Source organism: Amblyraja radiata, chromosome 25 (assembly GCF_010909765.2).
Source record: "Amblyraja radiata isolate CabotCenter1 chromosome 25, sAmbRad1.1.pri, whole genome shotgun sequence".
Taxonomy (NCBI): domain Eukaryota; kingdom Metazoa; phylum Chordata; class Chondrichthyes; order Rajiformes; family Rajidae; genus Amblyraja; species Amblyraja radiata.
In genome coordinates, this window is record NC_045980.1 from 22,168,439 (window position 1) to 22,190,503 (window position 22,065).

The window sequence follows — 22,065 nt, forward strand, 5'->3', positions numbered from 1 at the left end:
GAACGAATCCTGAATCCATAGAACATTGGAAAATGATCACCAATGCGTCCACGATTTCTAGAGCCACCTTGAGTACCCTTGGATGCAGTCACCAGGCCATGGGGATTTATCAGCCTTCAGTCCCATCAGTCTACCCAATACTATTTTTCATCTAATGCAAATTTCTTTCAGTTCCTAGCATTCACTTACCTACTTTCAAAATCCAATCCCCTTGCAATAAAGAATATATAATTTTTGTTAATAGTCTGTCTTTTTATTCGTCTTACCAAAAAGTATGATCTTACATTTTCCCATATTAAAAATCTTTTGCTAGATTTTCACCCACTTAATCTATCCATATCCTGTTGGAGAGTCCAAGTGTCCATCACTGCAAGCCGTCCTACCTATTTTTTTTATCATCAACAATCTTCCATGCATAAACACAGCCCTTTCTTCTAAATCATTAAAGTAGATAGTAAAGAACTAAAGACGAGGAACTAAACATTGAGGCACTCTATTAGATCCATCTAATGCAAGATCGCATGCCTTACTAACTACCAAGCAGTGGCCTTCATGATTATGAAGTACATTGAGAGGCTGGTTATGGAACACATTAAATCCAGCCAACCAAGCAACCTTAATCCATTGCAGTTTGCCTACCACAACGGGTCCATGGCTGATGCCATATCCCTGGCCCGACACTCATCCCTGGAACAGCAGGATAAGAAAGATACATCAGACTCCTATTCATAAAATACAGCTCTGCTTTCAATACCATTATCCCATCCAAGTTCATCTCCAAACTCATGGAACTTGGAGTCAGCACTCACCTCTGCAACTGGATCCTCGACTTCCTAACCAACAGACCACAATCAGTGAGGACAGGTCACAAATCATCCTTCACGATTATTCTCAACACTGGTGCCCCCTCAGGGATGTGTTCTCAGTTCTCTCCTTTTCTCCTTAATCACTCATGACTGTGCAACCAAATACTAATCCAACTCAATTTACAAATTTGTAGGTGATGACGAGATCATATGACGAGATGGAGTACAAGAGATACAGTTTAGAGATATAGAGCGGAAACAAGCCCTTTGGCCCACCGAGTCTGCACTGACTAGCGATCCCCGCATATTAACTCTATCTTACACACACCAGGGACAATTTTATACTTTACCAAAGCCAATTTTGGAGTGTAGGAGAAAACCGAAGATCTCGGAGAAAACCCACATGGTCACAGGGAGAACGTACAAACTCTGTACAGACAGCACCCGTATTCAGGATCAAACCCAAGTCCCTGGTGCCGCCCACTGCAACGGAATAAATATCACCAGCAATTTGTCCTGGACCAGCCACACCAACGCCTCTATTTCCTTAGAAGGCGTAGGAATTTCAGCATGTCCTCAACTACCCACTCTAACCTCTAGGGATACGCCGTAGAAAGCATATAATCAGGTTGCATCGCAGCATCGTTTCGGAACAGCTCCATCCAAGACCGCGAGAAATTGCCAAGAGTTGTGGACGTAGCCCAGACTATCACACAAACCAACCTCCTTTCTCTTGGCTCCACCTGCACTTCACACTGCCCTGGCAAGGCCACCAGCATAATCAAGGACGAGTCTCGCCCTGGATACGCCCTCTTCTCCCCTCTCCAATCAGGCAAGAGACACAGACGTTTAAAAATGCATACCTCCAGATTCAGTGACAGTTTCTTCCCAGCTGTTACAAGGCAACTAAACTGTCCTCTCACCAACATGTTCTTCCATGTCAGGGTAGATAAAAGTGCTGGAGAAACTCAGCAGGTGCAGCAGCATCTATGGAGCAAAGGAAATAGGCAACGTTTGAAGTCTGAAGAAGTCTGAAGAAGGCCTGAAACGTTGCCTATTTCCTTTGCTCCATTCGATTTTCCAGCATCTGCAGTTCCTTCTTAAACACTTGTTCTTTCATGTCATTTGAAACCTGCCCATCTGTTATTTTGTGGATATTTATAGCCTTTACCATGAAGGCCAATGCAAACATTGATACTGGAGAGACCATTCAGCAACCAAAGAGTTACTCAACCCAATTCCAATTTTCAGCAATGGATCTGTAGGCCACAACTTTTCAAGTGCACATTCAAGTTTATTTTTAAATATCTTTCCATTTCTGCCTCCATCATGGTACTGTGCCCTCCATAATATTTGGGACAAAGACCCATCATTTATTTATTTGCCTCTATACTCCACAATTTGAGATTTGTAATAGAACAAAATCACATGTGGTTAAAGTGCACATTGTCAGATCTTATTAAAGGGAATTATTATACATTTTGGTTTCACCTTGTAGAAATTACAGCTGTGTTTATACATAGTTCCCACATTTCAGGCCACCATAGTATTTGGGACACGTGGCTTCACAGGCGTTTGTAATTGCTCAGGTGTGTTTAATTGCCTCCTTAATGCAGGTATAGGAGAGCTCTCAGCACTTAGTCTTTCCTCCAGTCTTTCTCCATCACCTTTGGAAACTTTTATTGCTTTTTATCAACATGAGGATCAAAGTTGTGTCAATGAAAGTCAAAGAAGCCATTATGTGACTGAGAAACAAGAATAAAACTGTTAGAGACATCAGCCAAACCTTAGGTTTATCACAATCAACTGTTCGGTACATCATCAAAAAATAGAGCACTGGTGAGCTTACTAATTGCAAAAGGACTGGCAGGCCAAGGAAGACCTCCACAGCTGATGACAGAAGAATTCTCTCTAGAATAAAAACACCTGTCTGAATGATCAGAAACTCTCTTTAGGAGTCAGGTGTAGATTTGTCAATGACCACTGTCTGCAGAAGACTTCATGAACAGAAATTCAGAGGCTACACTACAAGATGCAAACACTGGTTAGCCGCAAAAATAGGATGGCCGGGATACAGTTTGCCAAGAAGTACGATGTTGGGGAAGTCCAGGACAAGGGGTCACAGCTTAAGGATAAGGGGGAAATCCTTTAAAATCGAGATGAGAAGAACTTTTTTCACACAGAGAGTGGTGAATCTCTGGAACTCTCTGCCACAGAGGGTAGTCGAGGCCAGTTAATTGGCTATATTTAAGAGGGAGTTCGATGTGGCCCTTGTGGCTAAGGGGATCAGAGGGTATGGAGAGAAGGCAGGTACAGGACACTGAGTTGGATGATCAGCCATGATCATATTGAATGGCGGTGCAGGCTCAAAGGGCCGAATGGCCTACTCCTGCACCTAATTTCTATGTTTCTATGTTTAAAAGAGCAACCACAGTTCTGGAAAAAGATTTTGTGGACAGATGAGATAAAGGTTAACATGTCAGAGTGATGGCAAGAGCAAAGTATGGAGGAGAGAAGGAACTGCCCAAGAGCCAAAGCATTCCACCTCATCTGTGAAACATGGTGGTGGGGGTGTTATGGCCTGGGCATGTATGGCTGCTGAAGGTAATGGCTCACATCTTCATTGATGATACAACTGCTGATGGCAGTAGCATACTGAATTCTGAAGTGTTTTGACACATCCTATTTGCTCAAGTTAAAACAAATACCTCAAAACTCATTGGCCGGTGGTTCATTCTACAGCAACACAATGATCCCAAACATACTGCTAAAGCAACAAAGGAGTTTATCAAAGCTAAAAAATGGTAAATTCTTGAGTAGGCGTCAATCACACGATCTGACCCCAATTGAGCATGCCTTTTATATGCTGAAGAGAAAACTGAAGGGAACTAGCCCCCCAAAAACAAGCATAAGTTAAACATGGCTGCAAAACAGGCCTGGCAGAGCATCATCAGAGAAGACGCCCAGCAACTGGTGATGTCCATGAATCCCAGACTTCAAGCAGTCATTGCATGCAAAGGATATGCAGCAAAATACTAAACAGACTACTTTCATTTACATGACATTGATGTGTCCCAAACATTATGATGCCCAGAAATGGGGGGACTATGTATAAACACTGCCTAATTTCTACATGGTGAGATCAAAATGCATACAAATCTGACAATGTGCAATTTAACCACATGTGACTTTTTTTCTATTACAAATCTCAAATTTTGGAGTAGAGAGGCAAATAAATGATGGGTCTTTGTCCCAAATTACAAAGTACACTGTATTTAAAAGACTAAATAGAAATAACCTATATCTCTTAGCAGGGTAGCCATCAGCCAGGGGACATAGATCTAAAATAACTAGAAGGATTAAGTGCAGATGAGAAAATTTTCTATCCAAAGATTGATACCAACCCATAGCCTAAAAGAACAATAGGGTCAGAGATCCTCATTACATTTAAACTATACTTGGATGGGTTCTTGAAAACCATGATCTGCAGGACTACAGAACTATAACTGAAAGGTGGTTTTAGATTACATATCCCTTTTAAGACAGGTACTGACAAAATGGACCAAATGGCTCCTTTTGTGTTGTACATTTTTTGTCATCTGTGTTGAGCAAGCTCCCACAAATATGTAATGATAACCTGCTCATTTATTTCATTGTTGTTGTGTGAGAACAGAGGGGGTAAATTTCTGTCCTTAAAAGTAATCTAAGGGAACTTTTTACATCTACTTGAGAGACGAGGCCTCATTTTAATGTCCATCCAAAGGATTCCAAGTCCAACAGGGTAGTACTCTGAGTGGGATTTGAACCAGTCGAGTGCAACTACCCACAGATGACATTCAAAATGATAGCTCACAACCAGAAGATGACATTTAAGTAATGCATTTTGTTTCTGAGAGCAAAGAGGGGCAATATGTTTTTAGTGGGTGCAGGAACAGAATGAGCAGTGGATGTACTTATACAAATACAACTGGAGAATAAAAAGGCCTGAATGCTTAAAGATTACAAAAAAAAGACAGCAGGTACAAAAGTAGCAAGACTCAAAGAGCCAGGATTATCCTCCATAGGTCAGGGAAAATTAATTGAGGCTTTGACAGAACACATAAAGAAACTATTCATTGTAGCGGTAGGGTCAATAGCCAGAGGGCAGAAATACAAAGAAAATGCAAAATAGCTTGAAATGAGAAACGTTTTTCTTTTATTGTAGCAAACGTTTATGGACTTTAAGGTACTGTCTGAAAAGATGTGGAGGAAGATTCAATAAAATCTTTAAAAAAGCTTTGAATTAAAATCTGAAGGAGAAAGGAACGGTAGCGCAGTGGGTAAGAAATAGGTATAATGGGATAGCTTTCTTATAGAACCAATACAGTTGTGATGGATCACAAAGCCTACTTCTCTGCTATATCATTTAATGAAGCAAGGTTCACATTTCCCTATTGCACAGGAATACAGAGTTCTCTGAGACGTATATTGAAAACTTAACATGGTATAAACTGAGCACATAAAATCAAAGACCTAATTTTATGAAATTTGCCTACCATAAGTGACGTTACTTGAGTTTTAGAAACTCGATTTTTTAGTTTCAAGGATAGTTTTCGGAACAGAAGATAAATCTAAAAAAACACTTACATATTTTATGCAAAATATACCTGCCATGGTGTCAGAAGGTCCAAAGAGAGACAATCCTGCTTTTTCTCCATCTGAAAGTCATTTAAGAGCCAACTATAGTCAACAGTTAAATTGATAACTTCTCTTGGCTCAATTCAAGTTCTACATTTATAAAAATCTACTGTGGCTAAACACATTTTACATGTAACTATGCACTAAGAAAGACTAAGTAAGACTGTGAAAGTAATAGGCAGTATTATCACCAGCATGCGAGTAAAGGAACTGAGTCATATATTCAGTTCATTCTAATCATTTCCACTCTACCATCTACAATTATCAAAGAAGATGAATTTATTCCAATATTTGGTGAGTTGATAGATAGAAATTGAATTTCAATGCCAATGTACAAGCATAGAGAAGGCAACTCATTTCTAATTTCACGGATCTTTGTCTTATGGTCCAAGGATGCCTTAGTAATGCTGCAGTCTTTCAAATTCCCTCAGTAGCAGTTGCGTTATATAGATATTAGGTTTACATTGCATTTACTGGCAACCTAATGTTTACCAGGATCACGGAAGAAAATGTGGCTCTCTGCTTTTGGTGAGATGTGGCCCAGGAAGCATCAATATTTAAAACTGAGTATTTAAAACTGCGGTCTGCGGTGCTTCTGGCTGCAGCGCGGCGGGAACTTTAAACTTTAAATCTTCGACTGCCGGCCTGCAGCCTACACCAACTTAAAGCCGCGGTCTCCGGTGGGAAAGAGCCGACTCTGGACTTACCTGGACTTGTACCTTGTCCTTTTACCATCTGGACGCCCGCAGCAACGGCTGCGGAGGGTTGAGGTCCCGACCACGGGGGAAAATGGAGTGCCTTCCACCACAGTGATGAATGCTGTGGTGGATGTTTATGTTAAATTTTTATTGTGTTTTGTGTGTGTTCTTTATAATTGTACCGCTGCTGACATATTCATTTCACTTGCACTTTATGTGTAATGTGACAAATAAACCGTATTGTATTGTATTGTATTGTAGTAATATCATTTATCTCACAAGGATTTAAGGAGGTCAGAAGTTATGCTTCTAGTCCCATTGCTTTCCTGACAAACATAGCTACCCACCTATCCCCATGTCCAGGACATGTTACCTTCCACTCCATTGGCCCCCACGCAAGGCAATGATATATTATTTTAGTATATATTAATGTTCCTCTTTCACGAAAATAATAAGAACATGATGGTGGTCTTAAATAAAATAGGAAAGAAGACATGTCACTGGTAATTCACAGTAAGGAATCCAAACATATGCCACCATCCCTGCAAAAGCAGAAGAGAAAATTGACCTTGATTTCAGAATAAATCAGAATGTTTTAGAAACATTAAGCCTACTTTGTCTACTTTTACAGCAAAAATAGATATGACTATTTTGGAAAGAATTTGGAAGATTTTCAAGCAAGCCATCAACTTTGAAATTTACCCCAGCTAAATGTGATTTGTGTTGGTTAGCCCAGGAAGACAAATGTTGGAATGGAGACAACTTGGCATATACCTGTTATTTCAAGAACCAAAGACATGATTAGAAGCCTGCTTGTTAGCCCTTATATTAGTTCGACTTTAAATATAAGGAAAGCAAGTGTCAGCATGTTTTGTGTTTAGGTGGTCTCAATTGTGCACTTACCGTCTGAAATTCAAGTGATTAGCAACCCAATTTCTATATCATGTTCAAAAGTTATTAGAGCAGAATTAGGCCATTCGGCCCATCGTCTACGCTATTCAATCATGGCTGATCTATCTTTCCCTTTCAACCCCATTCTCCTGCCTTCTCCCCATAATCGCTAACATCTTACTAATCAAGAATCTGTCAATCTCCGCCGTTAAAATATCCATTGACTTGGCCTCCACAGCCTTCTGTGGCAATTAATTCCACAGATTCACCACGTTCTGACTAAAAGTATACCCTTTTATTCTGAGGCTATGGCCTCTGGCCCTAGATTCTCCCACAAATTGAAATATCCTCTCCACATCCACTCTATCCAGGCCTATCACTATTCGGTAAGTTTCAATGAGGTCCTCCCTCATTCTCCTAAACTCCAGCAAGTCCAAGCCCAGTGCTGTCAAACGCTCATCAAATGTTAACCCAATCATTCCAGGATCATTCCAGTAAACCTACTCTGGACCCTCTCCGATGCCAGCACATCCTTCCTCAGATATGAGGCCCAAAACTGCTCACAGTACTCCAAATGCGGTCTGAACAGTGCCTTAACATTACATTCCTGTTTTTATATTCTAATCCTCTCAAAATAAATGCAAGCATTGCATTTGCCTTTCTTACTACTGATTCGACTTGCAAATTAACTTTTTGGAAATCCTGCACCAGCACTCCCAAGTCCCTTTGCACCTCCGATTTCTGAATTCTCTCTCTAAAAGTCTATGTCTTTATTTCTATGACTAAAATGCATGACTCCACACTTTGCTACCCTGTATTCAATCTGCCCTCACTACCGATCTGTCCAAGGCCTTCTGCCTAGTCCCTGCTTTCTCTACACTACTTGCTGCCGCCCCGCCCCGCCCCCCCTCCCCCCGTTATTTTTGTCACATCTGCAAACATGGCTACAAAGCATTCAATTTTAATCAATATTTGCAATTTTCCCATCGCCTGGAGTTCATCCGTTCCAGGTGACCTAATCATCGTCAGACCTTTCAGCTTCCCGAGTACCTTCTCCGTACATAATAGACAATATACAATAGGTGCAGGAGTAGGCCATTCAGCCCTACAAGCCAGCACCGCCATTCAATGTGATCATGGCTGATCATCCACAATCAGTACCCCGTTCCTGCCTTCTCCTCATATCCCTTGACTCCGCTATCGACAAGAGCTCTGTCTAGCTCTCTCTTGAAAGCATCCAGTAATAGCCACTCCACTAACGTCCACCCCCTGACTCTCTTGAATTTCAGGCACATTGCAGGTGTCTTCCATTATGACGACCAATGCAAATAACATATTAAATTAATCTACCATTTCTTTATTCCCCATTATTACTTCTCCAGAATCATTTCCAGTTGTCCAATGTCCACTCTTACCGCTTTCTAATGGGCCTGTCCCACTTAGGCAATTTTTCAGTGGACTGCCGGCAGTCGCCTGAAAAACCGGGAACTAGAACAGCGACTGTCAGAGTGGAACACACACACAGAAACACATCGCAAAGGCGGGGTCCAGGGCAAGCGGGGGAGCGCTGTCTGAAATTCACACGGTACAAAGCCAAGGTGATACAGACACACACCGCAATGAACAGGAAGGTTGGCGCTGTAATTAAGATGGCTAACACAGTGTACGGTAAGTCCTTTAAAAGAGGGGAGAAGAGGGGAGAGGGGGAGAGAAGGGGGGAGAAGGAGTGGAGACAACTTTTAAGAAGCTAGACAACTTTTAATAAGCCAGAGATATGTGAAGATCGGCAGACATTTAGCATTACCGGTCGGTTATCCTTGGTTCTGAAAACTCCTGCTTATGTTTTTTTTCCCCAATGAGCCAATGAAAATGACCGGTCAGCAAAGGCGATTAACTGAAACTACCTATGACTGCCCATAACTGCATGGTGACCCCACTACAACTGCACCTACGACTACAGGATTATCAATTTTCTCCATGGGGGTCCTTGTTCATCAGTCACTGAAAGTAAGCATGCAGGTACAGCAGGCAGGGAAGAAAGCTAATGGCATGTTGGCCTTCATAACAAGAGGAGTTGAGTATAGGAGCAAAGAGGTCCTTCTGCAGTTGTACAGGGCCCTAGTGACACCACATCTGGAGTATTGTGTGCAGTTTTGGTCAATTTGAGGAAGGACATTCTTGCTATTGAGGGAGTGCAGCGTAGGTTCACCAGGTCTGTCATATTGTGAAAGAATGGAGCGACTGGGCTTGTACACACTGGAATTTAGGATGAGAGGGGATCTTATTGAAACATATAAGATTATTAAGGGATTGGACTGGAGGCAGAAAACATGTTCCTGATGTTGGGGGAGTCCAGAACCAGAGCCACAGTGTAATAATAAGGAGTAGGCCATTTTAAACGGAGATGAGGAAAAGCTTTTTCATCCAGAGAGTTGTGAATCTGTGGAATTCTCTGCCTCAGAAGACAGTGGAGGTCAATTCTCTGGATGCTTTCAATAAAGAGTTAGATAGATCTCTTAAAGATAGTGGAATCAAGGGATATGGGGAGAAGGCAGGAACGGGGTACTGATTGTGGATGATCCGGCATGATCACAGTGAATGGCGGTGCTGTCTCGAAGGACCGAATGGCCTACTCCTGCACCTATTGTCTATTGTCAAACTGACCAAGGCCTACTGGATCTCTCAGTTGCTAACCATTTTATGTGTCCTTCCCATTCCCACACTGATCTTTCTGTCCTGAACCTCCTCCATTGCTAGTGAGGCCACACAAAATTGGGGAAACAGGACCTCAAATTTTGCTTCGGTAGCTTACAACCCAGCGGCATGATGATTGAAATAACTAATTTTAGGTAACTTCTACATAGGCTCCCCTCATCCGTTGCCTCGCTTTCCTTCCCTTGCGCCCCCCTCCTTCCTCCACTAAATGTCAGTTAACTAGGTCCACAATTCGCAGAGATGTATCCCTCTTGAGATCACACTGTCCCTAACCAACACATTGCCTATCAGGGGTTTTAAATGTTTTCTACAAGCCTCCTCATATATAGGAAACCACTTCCCCTCATCCACATCCTCGTTCAACATCTGAGAATGTGGGTTCCTAGAGTCTTGACTATCTCCCTCTTAGTCACACAACACAGAAACAGGCCCTTTGACCCAACTCACCATGTACCCCAAGGTGCCCAATCTATGCTTGTCCCATTTGCCCGAATCTGACCTATATTGATCTAAACCTTTCCAATCCATGTACTTTCCCATATGTCCCTTAAATTTTGGTATTGTACCTGCTCAAATTACTTCTTCTGGTTGCTTTTTCTATATATTTATCACTCCCATGTGAAAAAGCTGCCCCTCAGGTTCTCATTAAATCTTTTCTGATCATTTAACATCTTTGAGAACATCTGTTTGTTGTTTCTGCAACAGAAGCACATGTCCCTTTTCTCAAATCTGGGCATTTTTCAGAGGCATGATTTTATTCCAGCCACTCATGCAGCGACTCGGTCCATAAGAATTTCTGACTACATGCTTGAACCTTAACAGTGATCTCTCAACATCAATGTCATGTGATTTATGCACACCCATTTTCAATTATACTCAACTTTCTCAGCCTTTGGGTTAATAGAAAGAAAATAATGTATAAAGCACTATAAATATGAGGGATAATAAGTCATAAAATATTAAAAGCATACCTGAAGAGGATTCAGATCGTTTAGCAGTCACATTTACATGTGTCTCAGATAGTTCCAGTTCTAAAAGATATATATACATATATAATAATGTATTTGATACCTAAAAATAGAAATGTTATTTTCTGCTTAAAATAATGTAAATAGTTACAGAAGGTAGTGGAACATCATAAGTAAATGGACAATTCAATAAATTGGAACTTTTACCATCAAATCACATCAAACAGTTATTAAAAACATCAAATGGCTCCTAAGGAACAAGTTTATCTCTTGTAAGTTATCAGGAATTACTAATAAATAAATAACAATTAAAGGGAAGAAAGACATGAAACTATAGGGAAGGCATGAGGAAATAACGAGTCACGTAGAAATTACATCACATAGAATTAACTTTGAAGCAATGTATGATCCAAGATTAATTTGTCCTAGAATACTTATTTTTTGGGTGATATCACAGCAGTCATTAAAGTCACACAGAATGAAAACAGGGCCTTCACTCCCGGTGTCAGTGTAGGTCATCAAGTATCTAATACACTAATCCCATTCCCCAGCAGCAATTTATAGCCTTCTGTGCCAGAGCTCTTCAAGGGTTCATTGAAATGTTTCTTCAAATGTAGCTCAGAACTCCATGCTACAACTTTTAGAGAAAAGGTCTCATTCAAACTATGTGCACGGGATTTAATTGTGGCTTTTCTTATTTAAATATTCATTTTGCTGCCAACCGGAGACATGACTTGACAATTTTGTACGTTCATAAGTTCTAGGAGCAGAATTAATCCATTCAGCCCATCAAGTCTACTCCGCCATACAATCATGGCTGATCTATCGTTCGCCCTCAACCCCATTCTCCTGCCTTCTCCCCATAACACCTGACATATGTACTAATCAAGAATATGTCAATCTCCACCTTAAAAATATCCATTGACTTGACCTTCACAGCTTTCTGCGGCAATGAATTCCAGATTCACCACTCTCTGACTCAAGATATACCTCCTCATCTACTTTCTAAAGGAACGTCCTTTTATTCTGAGCCTCTGGTCCTAAACTATCCCACAAGTGGAAAAATCCTCGCCACATCCACTCTATCTAGGCCTTTCACTATTCGATAAGTTTCAATGAGGTACCCCCTCATCCTTCTAAACTCCAGCAAGTACTGGGCCAGTGCCTTCAAAAGCTCACCATATTTTAACCCAATCATTCCTGGGATCATTCTTGTAAACCTTCTCTGGACCCTCTCCAATGTCAGCATATCCATCCTCAGATATGAGGCACAAAACCGCTCACAATATTCCAAATTCAGTTTGAACTGCCTTATAAAGCCTGAGCCTTACATACCTGTTTTTATAATCTAGTCCTCTCGAAATAAATGCTAGCATTGCATCTGCCTTCCTTACTACTGATTTGGCGAGCAAATTAACCTTTTGGTAATCCTGCACCACCATTTCCAAATCCCTTTGCACCTCCAATTTCCGAATTCTCTCATTTAAAAAATAGTGTACACCTTTACTCCCACTATCAAAATGCATGACTTCACACTTTGCTCCACTTTATTCCATCTGCCACTTCTTTGCCTACTCTCCCAATCTATCGTTCTGCAGAGTCCCTGCTTTGTCCACACTACCTGCCTGTCAACTAATCTTTGTATTGTCTGCAAACCTGGCCACAAAGCCAATTCAGAAATAATTAAGCTGTTAAAAATAAATTCCAGAGTCCACAGAGGGCATTAGAATTAACATTGTTTTCTCCAGCAGTTAGCTGTTGAGATACCCATTCAATGCATGCCTCAGACATATCACTACTGACAGTTCTTCATTACTGAAGATGTCATATGGGAAAAGCTGGAGACTGTGCACCAGGACTTTGGGGCAGAAGTCAAAATCATGAATGTCACAGAGCAACCCAGTTGCAGAGAGTCTTCAGAGACAAAAACCTTAACAAGACCTCTCTGAACAATTTATTCACTGGATCAAATTAACCAAGTTTGTCATAGAGAAATGTTACATACATATAAAGACATTCTATCTCACGACTAGACTGCTCACTTCATGGAGAAGAAAAATCATCTTTACTCTCAGTTTTATCACCACAGGATGATTCCAAGCAGCCACATTAATCTTGATCATTTGCTTTCAGTGCCACTTTAGCGAAGTGAACCTCAATCCATTAATTTGCAAATAGAACATATATCATAGAAAAGTACACCACGGGAACAGAACCTCACCCACAATATCTGTGCTGAACATAATGCCAAGATATACTAATCTCAGTGTACACAGCTACTCATAAAGGGAGGTGATAATTAAACAAAGTATCTGATATACAAAGGAGTATCAAGATTGTTCAAGCAAGATGCTCAGGTTGGTGTCACCATTGAGTTAGTTTTATCATATTTGTCATTTTGGTCCTTTAAAAAAAAAAAGCAGATTCTGAATATGCATTGTCATCTTATTATTGCCAGAGAGTTTGTCTGAAAAATGTTAATATCCTTCAACATAGAAGTAAGAGCATATCGAAAATTATAACAAGGATTCTTAATATAACTTTTTAAGAGGGATGTGCAGGACATTAATTGCTGTGCAACTCATCCTCGCATCTGTTTCTGCATGGCTTCCAATCAGCCCTCAATCTGTTCCATTTAGGCAAGTGATGTTTGTCTGGTGGAACATGCTGCTCTTCTCTGTTTTTCCCCAAAAATGGTGGTCTTGAGATATAGCAATGTTGTGTGGATATAAACAGCATGTCTGTAGCATGTGGAGAAATCTCTATAAAAAATACATTGTGGAGTCCAAGTCTGCTTCAGAATCCTTTTTTTTTTTTACATAGCCTTATGGTGTGTTCAGTGATTATATAGTTGGTCTTTGCTTTCATGTACACATTGGTGTGCTGGGTGTGTGAAGTTATTTTGAACCATGTGTGTTGTAGATCCCATCTACTTTTGTTTTAGTATGTGATGCAAAGGTGAAAAAGTGGGTGAAAGTTAACTGTTGACACTGATCTGAGCATCTTTCATGAACAATCTTGATATGTCTTTGTATATCACATAGTTTAATTATCATTACCTTTAGAGCTGCTGTATAATATTGAGATTAGTATATCTTGGCATTAAGTTCAACACAGATATTTATTTCCATTATGAGTATGATTTATCATTCTGTATTCATGCATAAAGAAATGCATTTGAAGCACTGTTACAGTAGCGACAAAAGCACCATTGTTAGACGAATTACGGATGATGGCGAGTCAGAGTATAGAAGGTAGATCGCCTGACCGAATGGTGCCAGAGCAACAACCTTGCTATCAACATCAGTAAAACCAAGGAACTGATTGTTAATTTTAGAAATAGAAGAGGCAGAGGATCCACAAACCTGTCTTTATCAATTGGACAGTAGTCAAGAGTCAAAAAGTTCAAATTCCTGGATGAGCATATCTCTGAAGATCTGTTCTGGACCCAAAAAATGATGCAATCATAAAGAAACTCATCTACTTCCTTAGAAAATTGAGGAGATTTGGTAGTTGCCTACACTCTCTTGAAATCCTGCAGGTGTACAGTAGAGCGCTTATTGACTGGTTGCATTCCAGCCTAGTTCAACAACTCGAATGCCCAGGAATGAAGATTTAAAAAAGTGGTGAATACTGCCCAATCCATCACCAGTATGGGCCCCCTTCACCATCTAAGGGATCTACAGGAGTCACTGCCTCAAAAAGACAGCAAGCATCATCAGAGACTCATACCACCCTGGCCACACCCTCGTTTCACTCCTGCCATTGGGAAGAATGTATACAAGCCTGAAAACTGTAACGTCCAGGTTCAGGAGCAGCTTTTTCCCCCAACAACCATCAGGCTATTAAACACTGCAACCTCACACGTTGACTTGCGGGCATTGTTTTTGTCATTGTGTTATTATTGTTTGTTTATTTAAACACTGAACTTCTCTTTTGTTTATTATTGTGTTTACAGAGTACTACGTTTACATTAGACACAAAATGCTGGAGTAACTCAGTGGGACAGGCAGCATTTCTGGATACAAGGAATGGGTGACGTTTCGGGTCGAGACCCTTCTTCAGTCTGAAGAAGGGTCTCGACCCGAAACTCACACATTCCTTCTAATCAGTGAAGCTGCCTGTCCCGCTGAGTTACTCCAGCATTTTGTTTCTGTCTTCGGTTTCAATCAGCTACTGCAGTTCCTTCCTACACACCACGTTTGCATAGTTCCTGTGCTGCTTTCAAGTAAAAATGTCATTGTTCCGTTTTGGGAAATATGACAATAAAACATTATTGACTTTTAAAATGAACTGACTACTTCCTGTGGGAGAACATATTAAAGTTATAAACTCTTCCAAAAAACTATGTATTACATACTACTCAATAAAATATTGTAAGGCTTGCAGAGAATAATAAATGCAATTTTGAAAATATACCTGAAGATAATCGAACAGGAGATGTAGAGAGTGAATCAACATCTATGTTTTCCACAGGAACTGTTGAATATAAAATATATTTAAAACATCATGTAGCAGCAGATGTAGAGGCACTGTAATGTTGCTAGCATTATTGTCTACATGTCTCACTATAAAAATAAATAAATGCAAATTTGTCCTATATCCAGATTGTTAGGTCACTTTTGTTCTGTGCACTCTCATAACCCCAACAAGTGACATCTGCACCAGATGGTGATGCTGGAAACTTGATAATATCTCCAGCATATGTGGCTGATATCACAATTCCACAACACCAGCTTATCTATGTCACATCAAAATCAAAGAAATTAGAAGACATGAGGAACTGATGAAGTTTCTCCCTCTGCAACCCAATGCTGATGTTAAAAAGTGAGAAATAAAAAAGTCATATCTTGCATCAAGAGATAAGCTGCTAAACAATGTGATGCCCTTTCCTCTAATCTGAAAATATATACAAACATTCTCTTATTAATAATTGTTGAATGATCTTTACTATTCCTTGTAATCCTGCATGGAAGTCCTGGTGTGGGAACTTATCTTTTGATCCAAGACTCTTTAGTGATCCAAGACTCTTTAGTAAACCTTTTTGTTTCTCCGTAGAGACCAAGATCTCGGTGTGCAAAAGGCAGTGCTGGAATTCGGGTCATGGTGTGTGAAAGGGAGCGTGGGAACTGGGGTCCTGCTCTTTTAGACATAGCAAAGTAACCTGCGCCCTTATGTGTGAAAGGGGGAATGGGAAAATGGGCCATCTGCCAAACCATTGGGTTTCCAAATATCAGAGTTTTACAGTATTTATATTTTGACCTGCAGCACTAACGTCAATTTTTGGTTACTTAACTCACTCTGTGAGAAGCATACTGCATTGGAATAAGAGTTACTTGGATAGGGACTTTTAGATATTTGGATCAGAACTCTTAGATATTTCACAGATCATGAAGTAAATAGGCCTTTGTCAAAGGAACCATTGAGGTAACACCCATCCAAGAAACAATAATTAGCTAATGGATGGATTTGAAACGTATTAGGGCGCCATACGATGGCTGCCTTGCCAACGGTCTGTTTTTTTCTCTCTGTGTTTTTAGTTTGTTGTAAAATGTAAGTTTTAATTTATCTTTAGTTGTGTGTTATGTGGGGGGAGGTGGGGGAAACTTTTTTCATCTCTTTCATCGACGGAGATGCGACTTTTTCCTGTGTCGTATCTCCATCTGCACTACGGCCTAACATCGCGGAGATGGTGACCTTTTGCTGGGACGTCAGGAGCTCCAACCGCGGGAGCCTGCGGACTTAGCACCGTGGAGCTGGCGATCCCTTTGCCAGGGATCGATCTCGGATCTCCAACCGCGGGAGACTGCGGACTTTAACAACATGGAGCTCGTGGTCCCTGGTTAGCGACCGATTTCGGGAGCTCCGAGCCGTGGGATCTTCAACCGCCCGATCGCGGGAGCTTCGACTGCCCTGACTGCGGATGGTTCGACTCCCCCGACCGCAGGAGAAAAAGAAGAAAGAAGATAAGACTTTATTGCCTTCCATCACAGTGGGGAATGGGGAGAAAACACTGTGGTGGATAATAATGTCAAATTTTTATGTAGTTGTGTGTCTTGTTGCTTTTCTGGTATGACTGTATGGCTTAAAAATTGGTGGATACACTAAAAGTGCAGAGAATAATCCAAAAAAATTTACAGGTGAATTGGTTGTCCATGGAAAATAGTTATTATATTAAAATAGTAATAATGCAAAGGCACCAGCAGGGTACAGAAGCCACGAGAGGTTCAGAATAGTGCTGAAAACCAGATAGATCAAGGCTTGAACAGCAAAGTAGTTGAGAAATCACAAGCCGTTCCATAATGTATATGGTGATAACCTCAGTTAAGACCCAAATAAACCAATTATTCAAATTAATAAATGAAAGATTGATTCCATGCATTAGTTTAAGGCTTAACTGTCACTATCTTATTTATAGAATCATGGAAATAGGTCCTTTGTCCCACAAAATACATTTCAACTATCAAGCACCTATTTTTAGGTCTACCCCAGTCCAGTTTATTTTCCCCATAGTTTCTTCAACTCCCCTCACCTGTCCAGATGCGACTGCTCAAAGGCAATTTACATTGGCCAATTAACCTACCAGCATGTTTCTGACATGGGGGGGAAATAGCTGTTGAACAATGCCTGTTATAGGATTCAGTTCATATATACTCTACAATTCAATGAACTCCTTGTGAAAAAAAAAATCTGATACAATTAAAATGCAACCATCAAATCTAAAGAATAAATGTACTCCTCAAAACTTTATAACATTCATAGATAATTTTTCAATCTTATTTTGAAACTATACCTGGAGATGTTCTGGAGACAAGTTCAGTATTCAAGTCAGCACCTGTACCCAATGAGGTAACCCTTATATCTAAACTATACACTATAAATTACATCACAACATACAGAGACTGTAATCTTTCCAATATTTATATTCATGCTCTGAAAAAACTGAATGTTGCCATTTGTGATGATAGCCATACAGCTGTTACTCTGTTTGTGTGCTGCAATATTCAACCACCACTGCAATATTTATCCTCTGCACAAAAATGATGATGGATGATCAATAATATTCTTGATTGAAGTTGTTTGGAACCATGTGTTGTCGATACTATCTACTTTAGTTTTAGAATTTGGTGCAAAGGTGAAAAAGTGGGTGAAAGTTAACTGTTGTGGAATAAAAGAATAATGACATTGATCTAAGTATCTTGCATAAACAATCTTGATACGGCTTTGGATACCAGATACTTTGAGTTTATCATCTCCATTTAGAGCTGCTGGAGAACATTGAGATTAATATACACTTTTTCTACATTTTGTTGTGTTACAGCCTTACTTTAAAATTGATTACATTCTTTTTTTTAATCATCAATCTACACAATACCCCAGAATGAAGAAGCAAAAACAGGTGTTTATACATTTTTGCAAATTAATTAAAAATAAATAACTGAAATATCACATTTACATAAGTATTCAGACCCTTTGCAATGACACTCAAAATTGAGCTTAGGTTCATCCTGTTTCCATTGATTATCCTTGAGATGTTTCTACAACTTGCTTGGAGTCCACCAGTGGTAAATTAAATTGATTGGACATGATTTGGAAAGGCACACACCTGTCTATATAAAGTCCCACAGTTGACAGTGCATGCCAGAGCAAAAACCAAGCCATGAAGATGAATAGACCTTCAGCCAAGAGATATTAGGTTAGACGAACTACGTACCAATGTCTGACTATGGGAGTGTGTAGGGGGTCACCTGAAATGAATGGAATTGGGAGTCTGCCAGGTACCACCCGCTGCATGTAGACCTGGGGGACCCCCAAGGGGCCAAAAAATGGGTGCTTAATAGATGAGTGAGGTAAACCCACTACCATGGTGTGCTCATTGCCACACCTATATCAACAACCCAAACGGCAGACATTTTTCCGGCTGCAAAAGTCCCGCCAGACAAAGGGCCTAAAAATGGGCTAGCATATAGACGAGCAAGATACCACGCCAGACAAATAGTCCGCTGCACTACATGTACCACACACCTCAAAAATGGACACCCTAGACCCTGCTGTCCAACTAGGCTAGCCTAGATATTGTGGGTACCAGCTAAAACCCAGTTTAAATTATCTATCACATCTTGGCGGATATAAAATGACCTATGACAGAACAATTATCTGCTGCCTTGGGTCTATCAGACTGCCTAAATGGGCCCTTGGGCCCATCTAGGCTAGCCTAGATATTAAAGGTACCAGCTAAAAACAGGTTTAGATGATCAATCACAGCCTGGGAAATACAAAATCACCCATGCCAGAATAATAATCCATTGCCTTGGTTCTACCAGACTCCTCAAATAGCCCCTTAATTGCCCAACTGTGGGGGGGGGGGGGGGGGGGGGGGGGGGGAGTCTGATAGGCACAAGGCAACAGATAATTGCTCTGGCTCTGTCATCTTGTATTCCCCAAGGTGTGATTGATCATTTAAAGCAAACATTTAGCCCCATGGCAAATATGTGGTCCAAAATTGACATTTTGGTCCCAGGCTCATTTGTTTATGGCCTAATGTATTTTTAAAGATAATTATTAATGTACTTGTGTAAGGAATAATTCATTAAAGAATAGCAGACTCAAATGTTAACCCTACCCCTAAGGAAAATTTATTTTGTTATGTTACATAGTTACATTAAACCTTTAAATTCGAAAGATATTAACTCCAAATTGTGTAACATATTCTGTACTTCAATATGTTTACCTGAGAATAATTCTGAAAAGAAAACTGGGTCTACCGTTACTCAGTTCTTCATTATGGCTATTACAAAACAAACAGTATGCACCAAAAGCAGTCTGAAGTTGTCTGAAGCTCCAGAACAAGGGGGTCACAGATTAAGGATAAGGGGGAAGTATTTTAGGACTGAGATGAGAATTTTTTTTTTCACACAGAGAGTGGTGAATCTCTGGAATTCTCTCCAACAGAAGGTAGTTGAGGCCAGTTCATTGGCTATATTTAAGAGGGAGTTAGATGTGGCCCTTGTGGCTAAGGGGATCAGGGGGTATGAAGAGAAGGCAGGTACGGGATACTGAGTTTGATGATCAGCCATGATCATATTGAATGGCGGTGCAGGCTCGAAGGGCCGAATGGCCTACTCCTGCACCTATTTTCTATGTTTCTATGTCATTAGAAAAATTGGCAAAAAGTGAACAGCTGGGACATTTTTTGCAATGAGAAAAAAAATTGCTTGATAACTGTTTCTAACTTTTATATATGTTTTAATATAGATGATATGATCTTCACAACCATGTGGAAAATTTAGTGGGTTGCGCATCGAGACGTTAAGAAAAATCACAAATATGCCCCAAAATGCTCATTTTGGCATTTATTTCTAGCTCATTGCGTGCTACGATGTCCCGGTAGTGTAATGGAATGGCAAATCATCATTACAGTTTACAAGCCCCTCCATGTACATTGTCTTACTACTAGTACTAGCTAGGTTTGGTAATTTGCCCAGGATATTAGCCTGAACTGTACTAAAAATCTTTTAATGGGAGAATAATGTGGACTAAAAATACTCTCCTTCAAAGCTTGTTCCTCCATTTGAAAGTAGAAAACTTTAAAAACCTAGGTCATCAAAGTATTTTTTTATTAGTTTGGTTCAGGGTGGTAAACCTAACAAACATAAATAACAAATTATCAGTTTGTGAATCACTAAAAAATAACAATATTGTAGCTATTATCTTCTTGATCGGTGATATAAGGTAGGTAAATATTGCAAATGTTCCACGGTGATATATGATAAGTAAATATTGCAAAAGTTCCAAAATTCATACTTACAATTTTAAACACGAGACTGAATGTAATGAATCTAAAGTACAGAACAAGTATCTTCAAATTATTTGCTGACCGTGCCACAGAAAAAAACATCCTATAATGGCACAAATTGAGCCTGACAATAAACAACATTATTGAGTTTAATATTTTAAGCATACACTCACTGCATCACTACTGATATTCCAATTATGTCCATACTATAGGATGTCTGATACGGCTTTCTGTAGTTTTTCTTAAAGACGGAAGATGACTCTGTAAGCCTATCAAATTAAAGTCCATCCCTATTTAAGATATATCACCATCAAATAACATAATATTCCAGCTTTAATTGTACTTAGGCCTATATAGCATTGTTTATTGCACAAATTCCACAGGGCTTTTATATGCACTTGCTGATACTTGATCCTAATCACGTGTCAGTCATTGTACCTCTCGCGGCATTGCCCCATGGCAATGGTTTTAACGTAAATTATCAACTGAACATTATAACTGAATCATGCATGATATCCCTGAATTATAATAGCAAACTATAATTATGTAGTAAAGTAAAACAACTTACCTCAAACAGCCGTAAACGGTGATTCTTTACTGCAAAAACTTCCATCCAATCCGATGTTGATATATTGATTGGATGCAGCTAAGGAGAGCTTGTCACCGCATTCAGCCAAATGGCCAAATATATAGAAAGCCAAATAGGGCACTCCAACAGGTTAACCTACTATTACCCTCTTGTCCCTCTTTTCTCATTGAAATGGGTTGCGGAAATGGTCGTCAAAGCAGTTAATTTTTTGACACGAGTCACTTTGTATTCACTAGCTGATGGTTGTGGTTGATCATATAAAACTGGTTCAGCTAATATCTTTAATACCTAGACTAGCCTACTTGGGCCCAATGACATTATGGGGGGGGGGGGGGGGTGTCTGGTAAGGCCAAGGCAATGGGTTATCATTCTGGCATAATAATAATAATAATAAATTTTATTTTTGGGCGCCTTTCAAAAATCTCAAGGACACCTTACAGAGATTAACAAGAATAATAAAACATATAATCGGAAAAAAATATATATAATAAAGACATCACCAAAACACAAATTAAAAACAGAATTCAATCCAAAGACAAAAAATCAAAAACACAATGTGAAGAGAGAGCAGCGGCAGCTAAAGCGCGCCAGCGTCCACTCTCCCTTCCGACAGCCATCTTGGACACAGACTAACATGTTTACTGACACACACAAAAATCATCCCCCCACAATGGTTACCACTGTGGGGGAAGGCAAAATGTCCAGTCCCCATCCCTAGTTCACCCAAAGTCAGGCCCATTGAGGCCACCGCTATTGCCTCTACGGAGGCCCGATGTTCCTGGCCGTTCTCACCGGGTGGTGTTGCCCCGGCGTCGGGAGCGTCCTCTCAGCGGCTGGGCCACCTGCAACGGCCGCTTCCTGACTGGGGACCGCGGCTTCCGAAGCCGACAAGGCATAGGTCATTATGTATTTCCTAGGCTGTGAT

At 40.2% G+C, this 22,065-nt stretch overlaps 1 protein-coding gene across 1 annotated transcript in view; it reads right to left on the reverse strand.

Moving 5' to 3' along the window:
- The window catches only part of LOC116987151, a 160,370-nt gene that overhangs the window by 77,667 nt on the left and 60,638 nt on the right, over positions 1-22,065 (reverse strand). The window contains exons 18-20 of the mRNA XM_033043028.1: positions 15,175-15,234; positions 10,759-10,818; positions 5,453-5,503 (exon numbers count right to left, since the gene is read on the reverse strand). Of these exons, the coding sequence (XP_032898919.1) occupies positions 5,453-5,503; positions 10,759-10,818; positions 15,175-15,234 (171 nt within the window). The remainder of the gene's footprint in view (positions 1-5,452; positions 5,504-10,758; positions 10,819-15,174; positions 15,235-22,065) is intronic.